General features: G+C 35.3%; 1 protein-coding gene and 1 long non-coding RNA gene across 2 annotated transcripts; both read left to right on the top strand.

The window, feature by feature from the left end:
• The first annotated feature begins 1,231 nt into the window (after positions 1 to 1,231).
• Positions 1,232 to 3,215, top strand: LOC142181446 (uncharacterized). The gene is made up of 2 exons (XR_012710093.1): positions 1,232 to 1,486; positions 2,967 to 3,215. It is a non-coding gene; the product is annotated as an uncharacterized LOC142181446 (long non-coding RNA).
• A 12,654-nt stretch (positions 3,216 to 15,869) lies between these two features.
• On the top strand, positions 15,870 to 22,773 carry LOC107818733 (alkaline/neutral invertase CINV2). The gene is made up of 5 exons (XM_016644788.2): positions 15,870 to 16,008; positions 16,935 to 17,340; positions 17,431 to 17,862; positions 21,491 to 22,049; positions 22,319 to 22,773. The coding sequence occupies exons 2-5, from the start codon at positions 16,969 to 16,971 to the stop codon at positions 22,612 to 22,614; spliced, it is 1,659 nt and encodes a 552-aa protein (XP_016500274.1). The 5' UTR covers positions 15,870 to 16,008; positions 16,935 to 16,968; the 3' UTR covers positions 22,615 to 22,773.
• The last annotated feature ends 4,907 nt before the right edge of the window (positions 22,774 to 27,680 follow it).

Raw genomic sequence — 27,680 nt, 5'->3', positions numbered from 1 at the left:
ATATGATCATTCACCCTTATTACTCCTTGTTGCGGCGTGCAACCCGATCCCACTAGTCCACCCTTATTACTCCTCAATATATATCACCCACGTGATTTTTGCCCTATGAGAGAATTACACCCAAAAAATTCAAAATAAATCAATCTTCCTTTGTGTGCAATTTTTGAGAATTTTCGTGGCATTTTCAATAATTATGTGTATTTGTCAATGCATGTTTATTTGTTAAATTAATAAAAAATACAAAAATACATCACATTTGCATTTAGGATTTAAGTTTACAATTAGAAGTAATTAAGTTTGTTTTACAAGAATGAAAATTGCAAAAATATGCATCGTTTACATTTTTAGCATTCAATGTCAAATTGTGCAATTTTGTTTTAATTGGTGTTTAATTATGTATGATAATTGTTGCTAGAAATTAATTAGTATTTTTTATAAGTTAATTTAGTTTATAACTTAATTTAGAATTTTAGTTTTATTAATTAGAAAGTAAAAGAAAATAGAGCAAAAAAAAATATATAAAGAAAATCGGAATTGGGCCTCTTCTCCAATTTTGAACCTAGGCCCAAAACACCTCTACCCAACCCAAAAACCTTGACCCAAGCCCAATGTTATACCCATACCCACTCCACTACCCGACCCGCTACAATTATAACACAAATATACACAACCCTAAAGCCTAAGTTTGTATTTTTTCAGCTGCTACAGTGCAGAAGACCCCCTTTCTCTTCACATCTTCATCTTCCTCATCTCACACCCCTTCCAACGCCAACGAACCTCCCCGTCCGCCATTGACGCAGCAGCAGAGCTAATCGTCGACCACCCTGGCTGCTCCTTCTTCTTCGTCCAACAGCCTCCGCCCCTATCCGCCATTGACGAGCTTGTCGAGCTCCCATGGCTGCCCCGTCTTCATCTTCTTCTTCTTCACTTCTGCTCCAAACAACCACCCTCTCATAGCTGCCTTCTGCTACGTCCAGCCATGGACGACACCAAACCACCACCATCTACGCCAAGCAACGCAGCCACACACAGTCGCCATGGCTGTTGCGTCTGCTGCTGCGTCTTCTTCGTCATCTCCCTCAGCTCACGTCCAAACGGACCACCATAACACCATCACTGCTGTAGCCCATCGTCCATGGCTGCTCCAGCAGCGTTGCTGCTGCAGCTTCATCCAGTTTCTGCAACGTCGCCACTGGTGCTCCTGCTACGTCCATCCATGGACGAGCTGCAGCGTCGCTTCTGCTGCCTCCTGCTACGTCCAACCATGGACGACCACCAAAGCTGCCCTCCGTCGAGCATGTTCAGCAGTATCAGCTACTACTGCTTCACCACCTCCTCGCCGCCACTGCTTCGTCTTCAAACGACACCAAACGACCATCTTCTTCGATCGTCCGTTCGTGGTCGTCTTCGGCGTCAAGTTATTTTGGTGCGATAATTATTTCCGGGCAGATTTGTTTTCGATCGAGCTCATCGTCGTTCCGATCTGGTTAGTTGGTTTAACCAATTCGTGTTTATCGTTTTTTTTTCTTTCTTCAGTTTGTTTCATTTTTTCTTGTTTATTTTTAGGTAGAAATTGTTAATTTAATTGTAATGTTGTTAGATTTAAGTTGAAGTTCAATTAATTATTTCTTCAGTTTGTTTTATGTTCTTGTTTAGTTTTAATATAGAAGAGTGTTAGTTTAATCGCTTGAATCCGTTATCTTTGTTGTTTAATTTAGATTTAATTCGTGTTCATTTTTTTTGTTTGAAGTTCGTTTTTAATCCAGTGATTTAATGTGAGTTTATGTTTTGGTTTTTAATTTTTTGATTTAGTTTGAATCATTCATCTTTGTTGTAATGTTGTTGGATTTAATTTGAAGATCAATTGATTATTTGAGTTTAGTGATTTGAATCTGTTTATTTGTTTTGTTTAAGTTTAATTTGAATTTGAGCTCAATGATTTGAATATACTTGTTTGTTATTGTTGTTGAATCTGAAAATAGGTTTGTTGTTAAAAAATATTGTTCAGTCAAAATAATTTCAGTTGTTTCCTTGTTGTTCATCATTTAGTTTAAGTTTGTTCATAAAATTTAATTAGGAATTGGTTATAGTTGTTGTATTTTGGTTAGAATTGATTAGGTGAATTGGTTATAGCTGGCGGAGTTAGAATGGTCAATTGCAGTATTTTCAGGGGTAAAATGATAATTTCAGTAATTTCAGAGGGGTATTTTTGGAATTGAAAATCTGAACAATTTTTTATTTTGAGTGCTCTGTCCATTAAAATTAAATAATATTTAAATAATACGTAGTGGGGGACAAGACATAATGGTGGGGAATTAATACATTATTTAATATAGTTGGGGACAAAACATTCGGTAGTGGGGCAATAAGTGATTTAAATAAGGGAAAGATATGTGTTAGTGAGAATTAATATTTGTTTAATGTAGTGGGGGACAAAACATTAGGTTGTGGGATTAAAAAGGGGGATGAGTGGAAGATAGTGGGATTTAATTTAAAAAAGGAGAGTTTGGCTATAAAACAGAGGGGCTGGACACAAATAAAAGGGGCTGAATATTGAAAAGAGAGAAAATTCCGAAAAGATTAAGACTTCCAAAAAATAAAATAAAAATAAAAAAAACATTCTGGAAATTTAAAGAGAGAGTAGTATACACCTGATATACAATCTAAATATTCTGATATACGGATTCAGAAATTAAGGGTTAAACATTAACTAGTCTTTCAATCTGAAAAAATTCCCTTTGCTTCTGCCCGTTAATTGTTGTTGGTGTCTCGGGATTTTCGTTTGATTTGTTCCTTGAGTTTGGTTGGTTGTTTGCCACTACTTCACTGGTTTGCCGGATTTTTATCTTGATTTAAAATCTGTCACTGGTTTCTCGTTGCTGGTTGTTACTAGTTCCTGGGTGTCGCTGTTGTTGTATGCTACTGCATTTCTGCTGATCTTCCTTTTCTTTTGCTTCCAATATCAGGTACACAACTGACACGCTGGTTACTGTAAACTGAAACATGAAGCGTGAATATGAAATGAAGAGTTGAATTTCTGAATTTATCTTAATTATATTCTGAATTTTATTTGTATATATACATTATTTAGCTTGCTCTAATCAGAATGTAGTTGTTTAATATATATAATGGAACATCTGACGGTAGCTTAGCGGACGAACTATCTATGTATTGCCTAAAAATAAATAAATGGTGTAGTAACTCTGTCTAGTTAACTCGTTATTGTTGGATGATTATCATGTCTCAAAAAGCATGTTAGCTGATTTAGACTATTTTTAAACATTCAACAGTTAGTTCATTAAACGAATAGATCATTTCGGAACTTGTAGGAATATTGTTTAGCTAAATACTATTGGTTAATTTCAGCATGTAAAACGGTTTAGGATTAAAATTAGATTGCCAAGTTTTTTTTTAATTCGACAAACTGTGAGCATGCCTAGTATAATGTAATTAGGTAGTAACATGTGAATGAGATGGCCCGGGTCCAGTTTGTACCATACACATTGGGTTTGGGCCCGCATTGGCAACGGACTGCCCTGCTTGCATCATTTTCAGATTTTACGAATCATATTCGGAACCCAACTATAACAACTCGTAAGCATGTAAATAAATTAGGACCTTTTCTCTTTCATTTTGTAGAGACAAATTTAATAGAAAAAATGTAGGTACTGTAGGATTATCTTGTTAAAATAAATGAGATGAGCCTCACCCAATAAAACGTATAAGTTGCGGGGCCCTCAATAAAAGGTTAATAATTGTATAGACTTCGGGATTGGTCGTTTAGCAAATTTCACGACCTTACCCAAAAAAATAATAATGATACGCTAGTCGCTTTAGGCGCGCCTTTAACAATTTATTTTCTTAAACTCGGGTGCACATTTATATGACCCAAATCCAAATCTCAATAGAGTCGAAATATGTCGATAACCACAGGTACATTGATGTGACGTGGTTCGAGATATATTTTCACGATGTTGCAATTCTCGATAAAAATAATAATAATGATAAAAGCGGTTAAAAGCCAAAACTCGCACATATGTTCAACATGTATTATATCAGATAATCAAACCGAATATAACAGTTGAGCGACCATGCTAGAACCACGGAACTCAGGAATGTCTAACACCTTCTCCCAGGTTAACAGAATTCCTTATCCGGATTTCTGGTACGCAGACTGTTAAACAGAGTCATTCTTTTCCTCGATTCGGGATTCAACCGGTGACTTGGGACACCATAAATCTCCCAAGTGGTGACTCTGAAATAAATAAATAAATCTCAATTCGATTGTCCTTTAATTGGAAAAAAAACTCCCTTCCGCGCCCCTTGCGGGCGGCGCGGGCGAAAAAGGAGGTGTGACATATATATATATATATATATCACCCTTATTCCTCCTATTGCGGCATGCAACCCGATCCCACTTGTCCACCCTTATTACTCTTGTTGCGGCGTACAACCCGATCCCACCAGACAACATCAACTCTCCCTTATTCCTCCTCAACATATCAACAACCAGACATAGTTTAAAATCAACAACAACAATAATTCAACAACCCAATTACAAGGATTTCTACCACCAAGAGTATGAGTACACGACAACAAGAGAATTACGGAAAAACCAAGAAGCACAACAACCTTAACAAAAACTACAAGACATAATAAGCATGTAATAACTACACCGGCAACCACAACAATTTGGACACATAGCATATATGCATGGGGTCATAGAGGAATTCACAATTAAGATATTAAAAAATAATAAGAAGGACAATCACTTCAATTAAGGCAAATAAAGGCTAAGTAACAAGTAAGAGTTAGAGGAAAGCTAACAACGTCATATGGAGCATATAGAGGTAAAACAAACAATTAGGAATCCCAATCATATCGAAAAACGTCTCACTTAATGAACATAAGGACCTAAGAACCCTAAAGGAAAATTTCCCACAAATAAGTTCGCACACACACTCGTCATTTCGCGTGCAAGGACTACAATTAGCATAGAAGATCAAATCCTAAGGGAAGTTCCCCACACAAGGTTAGGCAAGATACTTACCTCAATCCAGTCAACTCAATACTCAATTTAGCTTTTCCTTTACCAATTCATCAACGCTCGGCTCAATCTAGCAAAAACCGACTTCAATACATCAAACAATGCAAGAAAAAATAATTTCAATTAATAAAGCTATGATTCTTATGCAATTTGCAAAAAGTCAACTCCCCGGGCTCGCACATCGGAACCCGACAAAATTTACAAAAATTGAATACCCATTCCGATACGAGTTCACTCATATAAAAATTAATAAATTTCGATACCATTTGGTCCTTTAAATCATCATTTTTTATTTTGAAAGATTTTACAATTCTTCCCAAATTTTCCTTTAGATTCTCATGAATTTGATGTTAAATCTAAGATATAATCACAAAATATAGTTGGAAGTTGATTAGAGACACTTACCCAATGATTTGGTATGAAAATGTCTTCACAAAATCACCTCACCTCGACTCTAGAGTTCAAAAATATGAAAAATAAAGCAAAAACTCAGAATACCCAGCTTTTAGTAGGCGAAAAATGTCGCATTTGCGACACTGGGTTCGCAAATATGAACTCGCTAAAGCGAAGAAAGCTTCACAAATGCGAAGCCTGGACTTACCCTGCTAAGGTCGCATTTGCGACAGAAACTTCGCAAATGCGAAGGTCAGCTTTCGCAAATGCGGCAGCCTCATCGCAAATGCTAGAAATGCTCAGCCGCCCAAGCATCTCAAATGCAGTGGCCGCATTTGCGACCTGAACATCGCAAATGCGAAGAAACTAGAACTAGAAAATCAAAATTCATGAGAGCTATTCTGAAACTACTCCGAAACTCACCCGAGCCCTTGGGGCTCCAAACCAAGCTCCCACACAAGTTTGAATACATAACACAAACTCATTTGCGCGATCGGAATACCAAAATAACCTCTAGAACCACAAATCGGATGCCAAAACGCATGAAAATCACTATGAACTTCAAGAACTTCTAGAATTGCAACCAAGCATCTGAACTATATCAAATCAACTCTAATCAACACCAAATTTTGCAGGCAAGTCCCAAATGACATAACGGAGTTGTTCCAACTTTTGGAATCACATTCTGACCTCGATAACACAAAAGTTTACTATGGTTCAAACCTTCCCATTTTCCCAACTTTAACTTTTCCAACTTTCACCGAAATGCCTCAAATTACCCTACTGGCCACCAAATCCAAATCCGAACGCACGCCTAAGTACAAAATCACCATACGAAGCTACTGACATCATCCAAAACTCATCCCGGAACCGTTTACTTAAAAGTCAAATTCTCACCGCTTAAGCTTCTAAAACCAAATTCTCTCTTCCATTTCAACTCCGATTCATCCGAAAATATGATCCAACCATGCACGCAAGTCGATACACACAATATGAAGCTGCTCGTGACCTTAAACTGCCAAACCGGACGCAATTGCTCAAATCGACCAGTCAGGTCGTTACATAAGCTCCCGCTATGCGCGAGATCTAGGGAAGGGTCGTACCACAAGGGTTTATCGTACACAGCCTTACCCTAAATTTCTGCAATAAGTATTTTTTAGAGCAATAAATATGTTAGAAATAATAAGTTATTTCTTGAAATTGTTTACTCTTTTTATTTTTTCTTTTGATGCAATGACTATTTATTTCAACTGTGTATTTTTACATTTTCAGGTAAAATATGTAAAAAGTATATTTTTAGAGCACCATAATTTAGAGTTATATAAAAAATTATATCCAGAATAATTAATTTCAAACTATGTATTTTTATAACTTTTTAGATGCCTTGACTATTTATTTCAATTGTATAAATCTTTATGTTCTGGTCAAATTCAAAAACGATTAACTACAACTTTATTATTTTTAGCCAAATAAAAAAATTTAGCCTAAATAATGTAGTTCTATCCAAGTTTTATTATAAATTGTATTCGAAAAAATTTATCTAAAAAGGTAAAAATATATTTTATTTTCAAAAAAATGCCACATATACAGAAAAATTCACGTGGTAGGTGAGTGCATCCACACAATTTGCCACATCAACGTTCAGGGGGTTAACGACTCTCAAAGGCCTAGTTGAGGGGGTAATTATGATCACGAATAGTTTAAGGTTGTAACTAATAATCCGTGACAAGTTTAGGGGGGTGATAAGGTATTTTGCCACTATTTTTACGTTATTCAAATATTTCAATCTTAACTAAAGAAAGTGATCTTAATAACTTTAAAAAATAAGGCTACATCCCTTTTTCTCTAAGAATGCTAGAATGCATATCTATATCTATACTATATTAAAAGCACGAAGGTCCTTAGCGAAATGTCGTTCGCCTTTTTACCCTTCAAATATTAAATTCACATTAAACAAAATTGTAATTTAGGTTACCTTCCTAATATTTTGGATGCTACAATCAACTAAAAATTTGATTATTAAATTTTACCTTATTGAACTAGGTAAAAAGTCCTAATATGAAATATTTTCTTTTTTATTGTTTGACCCGTGTAAAGTATCTAATATACATGTATTTGAAGTAAGGGATTTTTTCCTAACTATATCATATATGAAACCTTATTACCAAATATGTGCATACTATGTAAATTACCCGCCCAGTCCACAGTTTTCCTACAATTTCTGTACCATTTGTTTAATACACGATTAATTGGGCAGAATCTTCCATAATTAACGCGCTAAAAATCAGGAAAAAATCTTGCGATTGATTGAGTCTACATTAAATTCAAGTTTTGAAACGGAAAGGAGATTTCTGTTCTTCATCTTCATCTTCATATGTTCTTCCAGATATTTTCCACCATTGATAGTCATTAAAAAGCTTGAAAGCTTTGAATTCAAATTTGAGTTTTCAAAAATCATTATTTGTTTGGATTGGGTGTTGTTGAAAATAATCGGGAATATGGTTTGGAGTTTATATCTCAATTTTGAGGGGTTTTGGTGAAGATTAGACTAGGTTTTGACTGAATTTCAGACTGAAACTCGAAGAAGAAGAAGAAGAAGAAGACATATTGCAGAAATTGTAGATAAATTGTAGTTAAATTGTAGATTATTTGTATTCTGATTGTAGATGCTTTATTTTCTGTTTTCACAAATAAAAAACTTCTAAAACTTCTACAAATCTTCTGAAAAAATGCAATTATGTCAAAAATCACAATTATGCTACAATTGGATGGGAATTGGGATATAAAAATTTAATGTACCCAGTTTGTAGATATTTTGTAGATAAATTGTAGATTATTTGTATTCTAATTGTAGGTGCTTTGTTTTCTGTTTTCACACATCAAAAACGACTAAAACTTCTACAAATCTTCTGCAAAAAATGCAATTATGTCGAAAATCCCAATTAAACTACAATTGAATGGGAATTGGGATATTAAAATTTAATATATCCAGTTTGTAGATATTTTGCAGATGAATTGTAGATTATTTGTATTCTGATTGTATATGTATTATTTTCTGTAAATGAATTGTAGATTAATGTGGTCAGCGGGTATAACCACAGCAGCAGCAACAGAATCCTTGGAAACTTACAATTGTGACTAATGTAGAAGAATTGAAGCTAGTTATCAACACGATTCCCATTTGGCTAACCACTATACCATTTGGTATATGTGTAGCACAAGCTACAACATTTTTCATCAAACAAGGCGTGACACTGAACCGAAAGATTGTTCACAATTTTGAGATCCCCCCTGCCTCAATTTTTGCCTTAGCAGTTGTTGGAAAGGAGATTTTTGTTCTTCATCTGTTCTTCCAGATATTTTCCATCATTTATAGCCATTAAAAAGCTTGAAAGCTTTGAATTCAAATTTGAGTTTTCAAAAATCATTATTTGTTTGGATTAGGTGTTGTTGAAAATAATCGGGAATATGGTTTGGAGTTGTTAAAATTCAGAACAACATCTGACAATTACCAGAAATTACAATAACCGAAACAATGGGTTTCATATTGAATCTCTTTGGCTAAAAATCTGATTATACTCAAAGGGTCTCATCTCTGTATTTTTTGAGAAGAAGAAGGAATGGAGAAGAGAAAGAAATGGGAGGGGTAAAACGATCGCTGGTCAGATCTTAGGAATTAAGGGGAGAGAGAAACGTGGGATATATGAATACCTTTAATTAAGGAGTAAAAACTGCCCATTAATTAGACTCTTAATTAAGTATGGTATAGGATTGATAATTTGATATACATGTTTGTAATTAAATCAAACCTTAAACATTGACGGTAATAAGGTTTCCTATGTGGTATAGGAAGGTAAAAATCTCTTGAAGAAGTAAACTAATATTGGAACTATTTGAATGACGTTCCAATATAGACACGTTGATGATCTAGAGTTAGGTTATATTATTATATAAACTAATTATAATTATAATTTAATTTATTTTTTAATAAACACGACTTTAAAATCTATTACCTTACGTAAATTCTTCCTAATTTGAATTTTGTATTATAACTAAATTAGAACGTTGAAATCAACTAAGATTTTATTTTTTTTATGTCCTTCCCTATTTGATCCACTATCATCTACGCAATTATTGTATTTATTTTTTATTTTCTTCAGGAATTGTTAAAAGTATCTTCATAATTTGAAAATAATTTTATGTTATCTAAAACTAAATGTTACATTAAAAAGTTTTAATTTTAAATTATTATTTTTTGAATATTTAAGATTTGAAAGTCAACTAAAGGTTTGATTATTAAATTACTTTTCTAAAATTTAGAATTTTTTTTGAATCTTTTTGATTTTTTTAATTTATTTTAAACACGTAAGGAATAATTATGCAAGTTTTAGATTTAGGTCTTTGTTATAAATGAAACAACGGAACCATTATGACTTATGCACACCCTACTAATATAGATCTTTAATAAAGAAAATCACAACACAACTTCTCTAGGTTTCACCAAAGCACTTCAAATGTAAATCTTTTTAATTAAGCATAGCACTTCAATTTTAAATCTTTTTAGTTAAGTATATTTGTTCAATATATATAACTATTTCCTCTTTCGTATTCTTGTGTATGATGTGTAATTGAAGTTTTGAATAAACTATAATTGAGATTGAAAGCATATCATGTTTCTATTTATGATTCCTTTTTATGAATATTATCTTCTCAATTCCTATAATATCAATATTTTTATTATACAATTTGTAGTATAATATTTATGAGATTTCTTTTAGAAAAATATCTTAGTTACAACTTGTTTAGATGGTTGTTATCAGTTGTATCGTATTATATTATTACTTTAAATACAATGTTTGTTTTGATTGTTACTTAAATTTTATTGTATTGTATCGTTAAATCCGTCGTTACGTAACGATGAAATGTGCCACTTTATGTAACGACCGATTTGGTGTGGTCGTGTCATTTCTTTGTGTTTTTCTCTCAATCCCACCCTTCATTATTATTAAATAATTTTATTTTATCATTTACCCTACCTTTTTATATACCATCTCATAATTTTTTTTTATAATGTTACAAGTTTATTCATCATATTACTTGTGCATGATACCATGAAACGACGGCAAAACAACACAATCCATCCAAACATTGTATTCATCAAACGATACAGTACAGTACAATATAATACGATACGATACATTACGAAATGATATGTAACAACCATCCAAACAAGTTGTTCGACAAGTCACACGCGCAATGCGCATACCCAAAAACTAGTTTGATAAGTTTGTAGACTAGTATGTAAGAAAAATAAATATCACATCAGCGCAACATTCCTCTACACGTATTATATGCCGTCAACATTGGTATGTTCCTTTGATATTAATGACCTTTAAATAAGGTCATTAATATACGTTTTCTAATTGACTAGAGTAAGATAAGGTACATTTTTTCAATTAAGAGCCATATAATAAAGATTGCGAAGAAAAAAAATGAAAATGAATATCAAACATAAAAGAGGCAAACCAATAAAAGAAAAATAAAGACAAGTAGGATGGCAACTTGCTAACAATTAGTCCTTCCGTCCCATTTTAACTGTCGTTTTAGCTCAAAAATATTATCCCAAAATAATTGTTATTTTAGAAATTTAAGTCTATATTTGTTAATTGTTTCCGATTATACCTATAATATTAAAGAAATAATTATTCTTTTTAATATTGTTTAATTCTCAAAAAATATTTAATATAGTTAACTTAGAAAATTATATTTTGTGCTTTTTTAATGGGCGTGAAAGAAAACTAAACCGACAGTTAAAATAGGACAGATAGCATAAAATATAAGGTGGCCAAAACTGCGCCACTTTGAGTTGGAGGTCTCACATCCTTGTGTAAAATGTTTCTTTCTTTTTTATTTTGTGCAATTTAATCATTTTTTAAACAAAAAAAAAGGTGCATAAAATTTTAAATAAGGAAAATGAAAAATGAAAAGGGTGAAAATGGAATTTTATTTGTGATCCTATGCAAATTCTAATAAATAACACTGCTTTTTTCACCCATAAGAAACCTATTGTATTCTTTAATATTTACAATGGTATCACTATAAAGAGACACTCGAGAATTGTTTACATAAGTCACTAACCTTTAACTTATTAAAATTCTTACGCAAGCTGCTGTAATTCTTAAGTAATTTAGCACTACACAACTCTGCAAATGATTGTCCGGTTGTTGTCCCAAGAATTTTAACTTTTATAGAGAGAAAGTATAAATTCGTATTATATCTGTCACGACCCGAGTTCGCCCTTCGTGAACTGTCTTGACGGCACCTAGTCTTTACGACTAGGTAAGCCTAACAATTCGCGAAAAAAGGAAACGAAAGATTAAACTAACCAAAAACTGCGGATAAAACATAAATAAAACGTTTAAGATGCCGCTCGACATATACAATATAAACTCTCAAACTGAAACAACTCCCAAAACCCGAAATCTCATGAAATCACAAGCTGTTGAATAACTACAAGTGTTCTAACTCCAGAATATTTAAACAAAAGTAAATACAAGAGAGCTAAAGCTAGAGGGGAGAATAGAGAGGGACTCCTCGGTCTGCGGACGTGGTAGATATACCTCGAAATCTCTGACAATCGCCTCGCCTCACGGATGGTATGGCTGAACCGAAGAACCTAGATCTGCACACGAAAAATATGTGCAGAAAAGAGTATGAGTACACCACAATGGTACCCAGTAAGTGCCAAGCCTAACCTCGATCGAGTAGTGAGGAGGAAGGTCAGGGCCCTACTGGTTATATAAATGTATAAGTGAGGTAAAACAATATGGAATACGACAATATAATAAGAATGCTAACAGTCTATAACGAATAAAATCATAGAAAAGAATCTAACTCAATACACAGAAATAACAATAGGGGATCTCCTAGGATATCATCCCGTAGTCCCAAATGTAAATGTCCAGAGGATCTCCCAGGATATCGTCCCATAGTCCAAATCATAAATGTGCAAAGAAAACTCCCGGAATACCAATCCGTAGTCCCAAGGTAAACAAGGAGGGGGATCTCCCAGGATATCGTCCCATAGTCCCAAAGTAAACACACAACCATCTTAGAGGAATATACAGTTCTATTCAAGAATTAACAGGAAATTTCTACCCTAACATGTTGCACAGAGTACAAGTAGGCAATTAAGGCAGGTAAGACAATTAAGTCACGTAAGCATGCTTTCCCTAATCTAAACAAGAGGTTTTAAGTACAAGTATTTGCTAAATTACAAGAAAACATAGGTATTAGCTTAATGAAAACGGGATTTCAACAATTAGCACGTGTACACACTCGTCACCTCACGTACACGACACTCATAAAACAAAATATCAAATCCTAAGGGGAGGTCCCCCACACAAGGTTAGGCAAGCCACTTACCTCGAACCAGCTCAATCAACTCGAAATCACGTTCTTGCCACAAGTACCCGACTCCAAATGGCCCAAATCTATTCAAATTAATTGCATAATGTAAATATAACTTCAAATAACTAATTCAACTAATTAATTCGAAGCTAACACGCAAAATTAAGAAAATTGCCCAAAAAGTCCTCCGGGCCCACGTGTCGGAATCGGATAAAATTCGCAAAGCTAGAATCCTCACACTCTCACAAGTTCATACATACTAAATACATGAAAATCGGACTACAAACGGCCCCTCAAATCCCCCAATCCAAGTATCTAATTTTAAACCCTAAACCCCCAATTTTAACCCTTATTTTCAATAAATTTCTTGCCAAATCAGAAGAATAATACCATATAAACGAATTTGGGTTCCAAAAATCTTACCTACTTGAAGCTCCCTTGAATCCTCTCTCAAAAACCTCCCAAAAAGCTAAATTTTCGGATAAAAATGGTGAAAGAATAGGCTAAAATCGCGACGAAACCTTATATAGGTTCTGGCCCAGGGTTTTCGCACATGCGGCCATTTCCTCGCACCTGCGGACCCGCACCTGCGGTTCCAGGTGCGCATCTGCGAAAATTCACTTAAATGCACTGGCCGCACCTGCGCTTCGCTTACCGCACCTGCGGTCTCGCAGGTGCGCTCAACCTCTCGCACCTGCGAATTCTGGTCCTCTAGTGCATGGCCGCATCTACAGCTTCTCCCACGCTTCTGGGATCACGCACATGCGGTCCACAATCCGCAGGTGCGGTTATGACAGAAGTTCAACAACTGAAGTTGTTCAAACAAACTCCCAATTCTTCCGACAACTTTCCGAAATCATCCCGAGGCCCCCGGGACCTCAACTAAAATATGAACAAGTTATATACTACTATTCAAATTTGTACCAAACTTCGGAACACTCGAAACAACATCGAATCATCAGAACACCCTCGGATTCAAGCCTAAGGATTCCAAAACTTCCAATTTCCGCTTTCGATCAAAAAGTCTATCAAACCTCGTCCGAATGACCTGAAATTTTGCACACACATCCTAAATGACACAACGGACCTACTCCAACTTCCGGAATTCCATTCCGAACCCTATATCAAAATCTCACTATCGAACCGGAAACTTCAAAAATTCAACTTTCGGCATTTCAAGCCTAAATAAGCTACGGACTTCCAAAATACAATCCAATCACCTCCCTAAGCCCGAATCACCCAACGGAGTTAACGGAACCAACAGAATTCCATTCTGAGGCCGTCTTCATACTGTTCCGACTATGGCCCAAATTCTAAGGCTAAAACTCTCATTTAGGGACTAAGTGTCCCAAAACACTCCGAAAATCCAAACGAATTCTCCCGGCAATTCACAATAGCAGAAAAATAAACACGGGGAAAACAGTTAATAGGGGATCGGGGCGTAAATTCTTAAAACGACCGGCCGGGTTGTTACAATATCAAGTCATTTTAATTAACTGTTTATAATAAATAGAATTAACTTAAAAAATAAGATAAGTAATGTGTTACAGCATGCATATCAATCGTGTATTTAGTTAAAACAAACAATTTCTTGAAACTTTCTTTAATATTTTATTGTCACTAGGAAGTGATAAGAGACAGAGCTTTTAGTGGACAAAGAATCCTTGGGACAATTTTGTTGTAAGTTATTGACAATTTAAGGGCGTGTTTCATGTTTGAGCAACAACATTGTTTCAATATTTTAAATAGCGATTTTCAAATATATGTAAATAATAATTTAGTCATTAATATTTTTACATATTGTTGAAATATTAAAATAATGGTTTGAAGAGTATCTTGAGTGAAATAATGCTTTTCATTCACAATTTTTAACTGTTTATGAACTTTTTATTTCAAGTGTAATTCATGTCTTTTTTAAAAATATTTTTAAAATTAAACTTAAATTTATTTTTTCTCAACTTTAACCAAATATTGTCCAAAATTAATTTAAATTAGATCCTATGTAAAAATCTTTTTTTTTTCAAGTTGAAAGGGGTGGATTACTGTGAAATATTTCGTCGGCTAAAAATATTGCAGCTCCGTCCACGAAGTATATACTCCCTCCGATTCACAATAAGTGTCCAATTTGCATTTTCATTTTGTTCAAAATAAATGTCCAGTTATGTAATCAAGAAAGAATTCAATTTGTTTTTTTTTTACAAAATAACCCTTATGTACATATCCCTAAAAAGTTTTCTTACTCCTCACATTAAATGTTTAATTAGGGGTAATTTAGTCATACTAGGTAATTTTGTATAAGATTTAGTATTTTCTTAATGGTCCTGCTAAAAGTAAATTGGACACTTATTGTGAGCCGGAGGAAGTAGCATTCATGTAGGGTCCAGGCTGAGGCGGACTCAAGATTCGGCAATAGCATAGGCACCATGACTATTTCTCGAAGACATGCAAATATGCATGAAGTTTTTATCAAAGTTTTCGAGTACCGGTGATTCCTCTCCCTATAGTGTGCGTCCGCCTTTAAAATAAAGGAAGGGCCGCACCCTAAAGGGTCGTTTGGTATGAGGTATAAGAAGGTATAAGGGTGATATAAAAATTTAATACCACCTTAATACTCTGTTTGGTTAGCAAACTTGGTATAAGTTATCCCGATGTTAATTTCACTGGTATAACTTATACCTTATAGAAGGTGGAGTAATTAGCAACGGTATAACTTATACATTCTTCTTAGAAATTATGATTCTTAATAGCATACCAAACAATGAATAAACAACAATTCCAGCATAACTAATCCCAATATAACTTATACCGATATAAATTGTATTCCAACCAAACGACCCCTGAGGGTGTGATATAAATAGTCTACCCTAATATAAACATTAGTGACGGCTTATACAGCTCGAACCCAACACCTATATTTTGTCCCTATTTTGTATTAAGTAGAGTGAGGTAATGAGGGCCCCATTTAAGAGTCTCTCAAAATGTCAACTTGGCAATGCCAACTTTCATTTCTATAAATCAGCAGCTCTCCACAACATGATCTTTTTTTCTCTTCTCTCTCCATTTCTGCTCACACTCTCTCTCCTTTCCTATTTTCCGGCTATCTCGCCGGATTCCGACTTCCATTATTTCCGGCTGATAATCCCCTTCTCCTAGCTAAGGTTTCTCTCTCTCTGTACTCTCTTTTGTGAGATTTCTTTTTCTTGGTATTTGTGCAAAAGCAGTTCTGTTTTGGATCTGAGTTGGCTCTAGATAATTGGTCAATTAGCTTCTAAAGTAAAATATTTTTTCATTTTCTTTAATGGAGTTTCTCTCTTGCTCTAGTTCATTGTATATGGATCTCAAAGTTTCGTTTTTCTTCTTAATTTTATTGCTTTTTGGGTGGAGTAGAGTTAGTAATGCAGCTTGTTTTCTGAGTTGGGTGTGAGCTTAAAGTATTAAAGATTTGATCTTTTAAAGATAATTCTTTATTCCCTTTTAATTTCTTGGATAATCTTCATTTTCTAGACTAAGTTATTCCTATTTATTTGGTATTATTATAGGAGGATATATAGGTCTATATTCTATTCGTTTTTATAGCATCAATATCCTCCTAAAAAAGAGCTTGGCAATGGCTTGATTAGTAGTAGTAAGTAATATCAGTCAAATCTGCATACCTTTTTTGTGGATAAGATTATTTTGGTTATGTAACTTAAGTTAATTACTAGTAGTACTGTTTATTCATTAATTATCCTTCAGTGGAGAGAAATAATGGATAAGACTGCAAACACAAGAGAGTTTCTGTCTTTGTTTGTTTGTTTGCTTTGGATAATGGATGAGTTATTAATTCTTTCAGTTGGGCCACAGTGTTTTGCTGATTTGGTTTCTCACAACTTCCATTCTGGGTAGTTTATTTTGTAGTTTCTGTATATAAAAGTTCCCATATGTTCCATAGTATTATTTAAAAAGCGCCTTTTATTTTGTCCGAGACTGAGTGGCAGTGGGTTGTCAAATAGCTACTCCATTTACTATTAAACAAGCTTGTGTTGTTATATGAGTTGTACAACTTAGTTAGTGGTCTAAAACGGGTTATTTGTTTATCATACAGAATACTTGTTTGAGTTGAAGGGTTAAGACTGAACATGGAAGGAACTGGACTGAGAAGTGTGGGCTCACACTGCTCCATCTCTGAGATGGATGATTATGATCTCTCTAAGCTTCTTGACAAGCCAAGGCTAAACATTGAGAGGCAGAGATCTTTTGATGAGAGGTCTCTCAGTGAGTTATCCATAGGCCTAAGCAGAGGATTAGATAATTATGAGAGTGCTTACTCGCCAGGAAGGTCTGCCTTGGACACCCCAGCTTCATCGGCACGGAACTCTTTTGAGCCCCATCCAATGGTTGCTGAAGCCTGGGACGCTCTCCGCCGTTCTTTGGTTCACTTTCGAGGCCAACCAGTTGGTACAATTGCTGCTGTTGACCATGCCTCTGAGGAAGTCCTCAATTATGATCAGGTCCGTGTTAAATACACAATCCAACAGTGTTCTTCAATGTCTTGTGACTTTGTAGCATCCGTCAATTTAAGTTTTTCGTTTGATGTGTAGGTTTTTGTTCGAGATTTTGTTCCTAGTGCTCTGGCCTTCCTGATGAATGGAGAGCCGGATATAGTTAAAAACTTCCTATTGAAGACACTTCAGCTTCAAGGATGGGAGAAAAGAGTAGATAGATTTAAGCTGGGGGAAGGAGTTATGCCTGCTAGTTTCAAGGTTCTTCATGATCCAGTTCGTAATACGGATACAATAATGGCAGATTTTGGTGAGAGTGCAATTGGAAGAGTAGCTCCAGTTGATTCTGGATTTTGGTGGATAATTCTTCTCCGTGCATACACAAAATCTACCGGAGACGTCAGTCTTGCTGAAACTCCCGAGTGCCAAAGGGGAATGAGGCTTATATTGAGCTTATGTTTGTCCGAAGGATTTGATACATTTCCTACTTTGCTCTGTGCTGATGGATGCTCAATGATTGATAGAAGAATGGTAAAATGTCTTATCGCCTTAGCTTGCATATATTTTCTTTGATTGTGACATAATACAACTTAAAATTGTGATTGGATACTTGATATGTATTAGGCTGCTTTCTTCTGTTCTTGTGATGCTTTTAATCAGTAATTCCTCGACACTCCCTCAGGCCAATAACGAAAGAAAATTTGAACAGAATCGATAATCACCTATTATCTGAATTCAGTTCAAATCCCCCACTTGATTGGAACTGAAGGGTAGTAGTAGTCGTTGTATCTGATTTTTGAATCTTTTCTTTGAAGACATATGATATTAGATAGTAACGAAGCAAGTGCCGCTTCAAACTTCAACGTGTTTAATAATTTTTTATAGAGTGCTTGTGTCACGGGCCTAACTCAACTAGGCAGCGAACAACCTTGACAGCTTCTATGCGGTCCAAGGTTTCAGTCCTACCAAGAAATAAGCACCAAATCGTGCTTGAGCTTGACAAACACACACACGAAAATAATGAAAGACAAAGGCACATGAATTTGGGAGGCAAAAGCCTATTTTCTGATTTACTTGATAAAGAGAGGAATACAAAGTATAAGATGAGTGCCTTGAGGCCTATACATTAGTATAAAAAGAACCGTCACTACATGATCCTAATTATATTGGAATATCCTCTAAAGATGCCTAACTAAAAAGGGAAAGACTGTTTGGGGCCGTCAGTCAACACTTGGTTAAAACTGGCATGTCTTGCCTTGATTTCCATGGTTGTCGCTTTCACTAGGCAGCTTTGCAGCACCAGACACGCGCCTAGCTGCTGGGAACTAGGACAAGGCTGTATTAATTGAGTCCCATGCTTGTCTTTGACTTCTTCAAATGTTGGCAGCATGTGTGGACAACCCCCTTTGCTTGTGGATGCCATATTTGAATTAGATTGTTGAGCTTTAGGCGGGAAAAACAATAGGGACGTTGGCGGCGCGCAACATTCTCCCCCACCTGAAATAGCGAAGACCGCCGCGCCACAAAGCTTCAAGTATTCATGTACTTGTTCTTTGAACTGCCACAAATCCTCATATTTTTCCTACGATGCCTGTTCAGGTGATTGTCCCTTCCAATGAACAAGAAATTGAGCACTCGAATTGCCTCATCCTTTGCCTCAGACTAATTGACGATCAGTATGTCCTCAATCTTCTTGTCAATAGCTGAAGGTGTGATAAAAATCTGAGCACGACTAGACTGTCCACGCTCCAAGTCCACTTTGTATTCATGATTCAGGTTCAATTGACTAGCATGGAAGACCGGATAAGTTTTCAAATGGTGTGGCATGTCGAGCTTATAATAAATCTTGCGCGCCTTGGCAATGATCTCAAACGGCCCCTCATAGCGTTGGATCAAAGTTCAAACATTTGGTTAACGCCCCTCAATGATTTGAATTGACGGGGATTAAGCTTCACCATGACTTTATCCCCAATTCGGTAGTGAACCAGACACCGCCTACGATTAACAAATTTCTTCATCTTGCAGGCGGTCTTGTCTAAATAAGACTTGACCATATCAACCAGTTCTTCCCACGCCTTTGCCATATGAAATGCGCCCGGATTCTTCAATTCTACACTCACAGGCAAGGATTGTGGCGTGTTGGGCTGCTGCCCTGTTACAAGCTCAAGGGGACTCCTCCCGGTGGCTTCATTGCGTTGCAAATTGTAAGAGAATTGAGCTGTGTCAAGCAGCTTCGACCGGTCCTTTTGATGGCGCTAATGAAGTGTCTGAAGTACAGCTCCAAAAGTGTGTTGACCCTCTCCGTTTTGCCATGGGTTTGGATGAAGACTTGTTGAGAAGTGCAACTCCAACCCCAACAAATTGAACAACTCCCTCCAAAAAACACCAGTGAACCGTGGATCAAGGTCGCTAATGATGTGCTTTGGAACACCCTAATATTTGACCACGTCGTGCTGCCTCTTTGGCTTTGCAATTTAGTGACAGTGAAGGTAGCATAATTTAAAAAACGATCGACCACTACAATGATGGTGCCAAAGCCCTCCGAATTTGGCAAGCACATAATGAAATCCATTTAGACAATGTTCCATAGCCTTTCAACACTGGTAAGGGCTCAAGCATGCCCCAGGGTGCGTTGTGCTCCACCTTGTCTTGTTGGCAAACAAGACATGTTCAGACATAGACCTCAATATCATCCATCCCTATATGAGGCCAATAATAGGATGACTCCAACAATGCCATTGTGCGCTTTTGTCCCGGATGCCTTACTCATACCATGTCATGACCCTCTTTGATCAAAGTTCGCCTTCAATTATGGCCTCAATCTTCTTGTCAATAGCTGAAGGTGTGATAAAACAACTAGACTGCCACTTTATCTTCATGATACGTCTTCAATTGACTAGCATGGAAGACTGGATAAATTTTCAAATGGTGTGGCATCTCTAACTTACAAGAAATCTTGCCCACCTTGGCAAAGATCTCAAACGGTCCCTCATACCGTTGGATCAAAGTTCAAACTTTGATTAATGCCCCTCAATGATTTGAATTGACGGGGATTAAGCTTCACCATGAATTTATCCCCAATTCGGTAGTGAAAATGGACACACATTCTCTACTTTGTGCTGTTTCTTTGCTGTAGGTTGGCAGCTTTCCCTCTTTTGTTTTTATGCTGCTTTTTGCTTCAATTGTAGTCTTTCCTAATGAGATTTATATATTCCTTTTTTTAAATGTTTATCACACGTGTTGTACTGTTTTTGATTCATTACCTTTTATTGTCAATAATGTTACAATTCTATGATAACTGGAGTATTGCTGTTTATCTCTTTTACCTGATAGTTATTCTTTCTCTTGGTAATGTGGCGCTACATAAAGTAGTACAATAGTTAAAAGTAGAAATGCTACTTAAAACTATGCCTTAAAAATTAAAATACCTGATCAAAATTAAAACCATGTCCTAATATATACTAGTATATCTTATTTGATGAATTTCCATTTTCTTTTTATTTTTTTGCCTTTAGTCCGTGTCAGCTTCCTTTTCTTTTTCCTTTGTTTTCACTGCTTCTTCTTCAGTTCAGCCACCCTCGGAATATAACTTCTCTCACTTTTCTTTCTTTGTATTGGTATAACATGTCTTACTTTTCTTCATACATGTCACCCAGTATTTAACAAAATGTTCAAGAGATAATATTTTCTACTACATTACCTTGTAATTGTGTATCCAGATTCTAACACTAGATTTGAAAGCCTAAATTTCATGCATAACTTGAAGATACACTGAAGTTCTACCTCTTTGGAGTTCTGTTATGATCATAGTTAGAAGTGCTTTGAAGCACATACTAAGCATCTTCTTTTGCTTATTGGTGATTCGTTGATCTACGTACGACTGAATATTTATTTGAAGTAAATTGCAAACACAACTAATCCAGCCTCCAGTCATTGTATTTATCCTGATGAAAAAATAGATGTGACTTCTATTAATTAGTAGAGAAGGATAGCGGGGCGGGCCCATTATCCACCAAGTTCAAAGATGGAAACAACATATTTTGGCTATAAAAAGAACGTTTGATGTGACTACCCTAAAAAGTTGTTTGTTACTTTTTTCACAATAGGTTGATGAACTACGTCCTTGAATATATAACTAATTGTGGTGGTTAATTTTCAGGGAGTATACGGTTATCCTATTGAGATCCAAGCACTCTTCTTTATGGCATTGAGAAGTGCTTTGTCAATGATGAAGCACGACACAGAAGGGAGCGAATTTATTGAGAGAATAGTGAAGCGTCTACATGCCTTGAGTTATCACATGAGAAGTTATTTCTGGCTCGATTTCCAACAATTAAATGATATATACCGCTACAAAACTGAAGAATATTCTCATACTGCAGTAAATAAGTTCAATGTCATCCCTGATTCAATCCCAGAGTGGGTATTTGAATTTATGCCAACGCGTGGTGGTTACTTTATCGGGAATGTTAGTCCAGCAAGGATGGACTTCCGATGGTTTGCTTTAGGAAACTGTATTGCCATCTTATCCTCCCTTGCCACTCCAGAGCAAGCTTCCGCTATTATGGATCTCATAGAAGCACGCTGGGACGAGCTAGTAGCAGAGATGCCCTTAAAAATATCTTATCCAGCACTAGAAAATCATGAATGGCGACTTATAACTGGTTGTGATCCCAAGAATACCAGGTGGAGTTACCATAATGGAGGATCTTGGCCAGGTTCTTCCTTCAGCTCTTCACTTGATTTTTTTACTAACTTTAACGACTTCTTATTAAGAAAGAAAAAGGAATGTAGAGCATGGATTAGATGATCATAAGTTTAGTTATTGTGTTAAAATGATTATGCTTGTAGCTTTACTAGAACACATTTTTACTTTAACATTAGTTTTATACTATCCCAAGTAGCATTCCAAGATAATGAAGCCTCAACGTTGCTCGTAGAATTTTTCTGTCATGCTCCCTAATGCAAATGTCTAATTTAAATGCAGTGCTTTTGTGGTTGCTAACCGCTGCCTGCATTAAGACGGGACGACCACAAATTGCAAGACGAGCAATCGATCTTGCTGAGAGCCGCTTATCTAAGGACGTCTGGCCTGAATACTATGATGGAAAAGTCGGAAGATATATTGGTAAACAAGCAAGGAAGTATCAGACGTGGTCAATCGCTGGATATCTTGTAGCAAAGATGTTGCTGGAGGATCCTTCACACCTGGGAATGATCGCGTTGGAAGAGGACAAGCAAATGAAGCCTGTAATTAAACGATCAGCTTCCTGGACGTGCTGAGTTGAAGCAAGAGAAGACATTACTACCAATGGATACAGAAACCACAAAAAACACTATTCTTTTGCTATTTCTGTCCTTGTAAGATTGCTCATTTTTCTCGTTGTGTACATTTGCATAATGTCTCTGTTGCTCAGTATAAAAGACTGCGCTTTTATGGTATCCAATCTGTTGGACTAATCTTTTACACATGCTCTAATTGCTTGGATAGGACAGTGAGTATAGTGTTATGGAACTTAGCTTCTTATGCTTATGGCTTGGAGGTAATAATACACTCATACCACAACACTTGGGGGTCGTTTGGTATGAGGTATAAGAAGGTATAGGAGTGACATAAAAATTTAATACCACCTTAATATTCTGTTTGGTTAGCAAACTAGATATACGTTATGCCGGCTTTAATTTTAACACCAGGATAACTTATACCTTATAGAGGGTGGGGTAATTAGCACCGGTATAACTTATGTCTTCTTCTTAGAAATTATTCAATTGTCATTCTTAATACAACATACCAAACAGTGAATAAAGAACAATCCTAGCATAACTAATCCCAACATAACTTATACCGGCATAAGGCGTATTCCAACCAAACGACCCCTTAAACTCTTACACTCTCCGTTCAAAAAGATTGGCACTATTTCCTTTCGAAAAGATTGACATCTTTCAATATTTTCTTAATAGGAAGTATTTATAGCCACACAAATGCTATGACGGGTGTAAGACCACAAGTTTTAAAAGTTTTACAGCCACACAGATGCTATGGTTTATTTAAGACCATGTATCTTAAAAGTCTTCCATTCTTTATTAAAATTTGTGCTAAGTCAAACTAAGATAATTTTTTTGAAACGGATGGAGTATTAAATATGACATGTTCAATTGAGTTTGAATGTTACCCGTGAATTTTATCAAAACAATGTTACCTGTGAATCACTAAAAAGCAACTATTTTCTCTATCTTTTTTTTCTTTCTTTCTTCTGATAATAAACTGGAACTGTTGTCTTCTATATATATATTTGCATAAAGGGAGGAAAAAAATGTCTTATTTTTCTTATTCGAAATGATGAAATTCTACAGAAGTGAATGTCACACATTCTAGTACTTTACCAACATGTTTGCCCTAAAAAAGTAATAGCAACATTGATTATTCTCAAAAAATAAGCAGCAAAAAAATAGGAAGAATTAACAATCAACACTTTTTTTTTTTTTTTTTTTTTTTTAAATTACATAAGGAGATTGGGGAAGGGGGAAGAAGAAAGAATGAGTGAAAATTGATCTCATTCCGACTAACAACAACAGTATATTCAGTATAATTCCATAAGTGAAGTTAGGAAGGGTAGGGTATAAGTTACTCATACTTCGTGTGAGGTAGAGAGATTATTTCTGATAAACCTTTGGCTAAAAGGTTTGACATATAGAAGAGTAAAAACGCTACGATGAAAATACTAAAGAAAAGAAAGTATTGATAGCAAAAATAATAAGATAACCAAAGAAAAGAAAAGAAAATAGTAATAAAATTGAAAAATAAGATAATAATAGAAAAATAGGAACAATACTAATAAGGAAAGGAGGGAAATCCAAACATGACATTATGAAAGACAATGGGGAAAAATTAAAAAATAGCCAGATTTATAACTGGTCGTTAAAAAATAGTTTCAAAAGTAATCGAAATTTAGCCACTTTTCATGTAAAGATAAATCTGAGCGAAAACACTGTTCAAAACCCGAAAAATACGCCAGTATATTATACTGGAGTTCCAGCATAAGTATGCTTGAACTCCAACATATTATACTGGAGTTCCAGGATAAGTATGCTGGAACTCCAGCATAATATGATAGAGTTCCAGCATAAGTACACTAGAACTCCAACATAATATACTGGAGTTCCAACAAGTATAATTGTCCAGTATAATATACTGGAGTTTGGAGCACCGATGCTCCAGTTTCCAGTATATTATACTGGAGTCAGCAAAGTATACCGGTCTAGCATCATATGCTGGAGTTCATACACAGGTGCACCGAACTCCAGTATATTATGCTGGACCGGTCTCTATTGCAGCAAAATAGTGGCTATTTTTCATTGACTTCGTAAACGCTGACTATTTTTAAATGACCAGTTCGAAAACTGGCTATACGGTGCTATTTTTACAAGAAAATGAAGTTGTCAATGAAATAAAGATGTTTATGTCGAACATATAGGGTCTTAGTTTTTTTTTCACTATTATTATTATTATTATTATTATTATTATTATTATTATTACTACTACTATTTATTATTTTATAATTATAGTATCTGCCTGTCTGAATCAGCTTGCATGAATTTCCATTAATTTCACTGAATTCCTGCTAGGCCACGCCTGCCTATAAAATCTTAGTTTATTTACACTAGGGAAATCGTATAAGGTGGTTGCTCGTTTATTTGGTAATATTTTGATTCCATATTCATGATAATCAATTGATTGAAACACGTACCTTCAACATTTCCATTAATAAATTTTACAAATTAAAAGAATCACTTATTATCATTGAAGTAGGGGTGACAAAATGGTTAAAAAAAACAGTTAATCACTTTTATTATTCACTAAAAAATGGATTGGATATGAACTTTTTAAAAACGGGTCAAATATGGATAAGATACCATATTATCCATTTAGAAAATGGATAACCAATGAGTAACCAATGGATTTAATTTTTACATTTGTAAAACCTCAAATTGGAGGTTCCTCAAGTTAGGGAGACTAAGAATTCTTCCAAAAGTGATCATATACAAGAAGCCATGGATAATATGGATAAAGTTAACCCGTTTTTTATCCGTATTAAATATAGGTCGGGTCGAATAATTAATCCGTTTTTTATTACCCGTTTTCAACCTGAATCATATTAGATCCGACTCGCCCATTTGCCACCCCTAGTTGAAAGTGACATACCATGAAATCTCTAAACAAGAAAGGGAAATAAGAAGGAAAGTGACATATCAATGGTTACTTATCTTAAGTTCTATCTATGAAATGATTAAAGGGGGAAGTGAGTGTATGATAAAGTTAATCAAACTTTGATGCTTTCTTTCCTTTTTCTTTCTTTTCAAATGTCACGCCAACACTTTACTGCTATAACGTGCATTAATAATTGGAATTTTTTATAAAATTATGGTCGGCAAAAGTTGGAACTTGGTATAAGTAAATATTTTTTTACCTTTTCCTTTCCGGATTTTTCTCTAAACAATTTTTGTTTAAAATCTTACTTCATTAATTAGCTATCGATAGGGATGGCGAACGGACGGGTCAGGTCAGATATGAACATGTCAAAATGAATAATAAAAAAATGTATAAATTATCCGATCCGACTCATATTTAATACAGATAAAAACGGGTTAACCGACATGTAATATGGATATTCATAACATACACGACTTCCTGAGTATGATCACTTTTTAGAGAATTCCTAGTCTTCCAAACTTGAGGAACCCCCAATTTGATGCTTTACCTCACTTACGTTTGGCCAATTGACCATTATCGGCCAATCATGGGATAGGTGCACAAACAATCATTCTTAGGGATGCTATTTAGAGATTAATCAGTACTTATTTTAACCAAAAATTCTAAACTAAAAATCTTAACTTCAGAACAATTCAGGATATTTTTCTCCCAAAAAATTAAACTGAAAAAATTAAAATTCAGAATACACTTGCTAATTCCTAAATATTGGCCCTTTAAAGTGTCTATCTGATATTATTTCTACTCGATCATGTGTCCCGTTAGAATTGTATTAGTTTCACCCAACAAGATTATGCTAGCGTTTGACCATAGATTCCCAAATTTGTTTTGAAAAATTTGATTTGGGTGAAGTTTGGTTTGAAGATGAAAATGTGTTTGGACATCAGTTTTCAAAACATATTTCTCAAATTTACTTTGAAAAAACATGAAACATGACTTATACCCACAAGTTCTAAAAACTATCACAAATACCCAACAGTGCCATTATCAATAACATTCATTATATTATCGCAAACCATAAACCTGAACATAAATAAATTTGGTACAAAATTATCATTTTTATAATGAATTACATGATACAGTATCAGATGGCCGAAAAGACGAAGCAGCATTGTTACAAAATAATAAATGGTGGGCTCTTTTATAAAATACAAAGTTTGGGGCAATTTTTAAATAATATAATAGTGATCTTTTGGCCCATTTTGGTGTAATGATCCGGCCGGTCGTTTCATAGTTACCACTCCGTTTTTCCTATTTTTTGCTTCTTTATGTGTTTTTCAGTTGTATTATGTGGTAGAGGGTTGGTTGGTTCGGGTTCAGAGTGGTTTTAGAGAGGATGAGACACTTATTCTCTTTTGAGTAAGCTTAAGTTGGAAAAAGTCAACTGAAAGTTGACTTATGTGAAAAAGGTCTCGGATGTGAATTTCGATGGTTTGACTAGCTTCGTTAGGTGATTTGAGATTTAGGAGCGTGATCGAATGTATTTTGGAGGTCCGTGGTAGATTTAGGCTTGAATTGGCGAAATTGAAAATTTGGCATTTTCCGGTCGGCAGTGGAAATTTTGATATCGAGGTCGGAATAGAATTTCGAAAATTGGAGTAGGTTCGTTGTGTCATTTGGGACGTGTGTGCCAAAATCAGGTCATTCGGAGTTGATTTGATAGATTTCGATGTCATTTGTGAAATTTGAAAGTTTCTAAGTTCTTAGGTTTGAATCTGAGGTTGATTTGGTATTTTGATGTTGTTTGTAGTGATTCGAAGGTTCGACTAAGTTTGAATGATGTTATGGGATGTGTTGGCATATTTGGTTGAGGTCCCGAGGGCCTCGGGTGAGTTTCGGGTGGTTAACGGACCAATTCTTGATTTTGGAGAGTTGTAGATTTTGCTGGTTTCTGTTGCAGAAGAATTTGCTCTTCGCGTTCACGAAGATTGTCCCGCGTTCGCGAAGAAGAGCTGGGTCTAGGGGAGAAAATGGTCTTCGCGTTCGCAAGTTGGGGGGACGCGTTCACGTAGGTTTGCATTCCAGTGAATTGCGAACAAGTGTGAAAAGTCGCGTTCGCGTAGGAAAATTGGAGTAGCTA

The sequence above is a fragment of the Nicotiana tabacum genome, chromosome 6 (assembly GCF_000715075.1).
Source record: "Nicotiana tabacum cultivar K326 chromosome 6, ASM71507v2, whole genome shotgun sequence".
Classification (NCBI taxonomy): Eukaryota; Viridiplantae; Streptophyta; class Magnoliopsida; order Solanales; family Solanaceae; genus Nicotiana; species Nicotiana tabacum.
The sequence above is the reverse complement of the archived record's forward strand: the minus strand, read 5'-3'. Positions and strand labels throughout refer to the sequence as shown.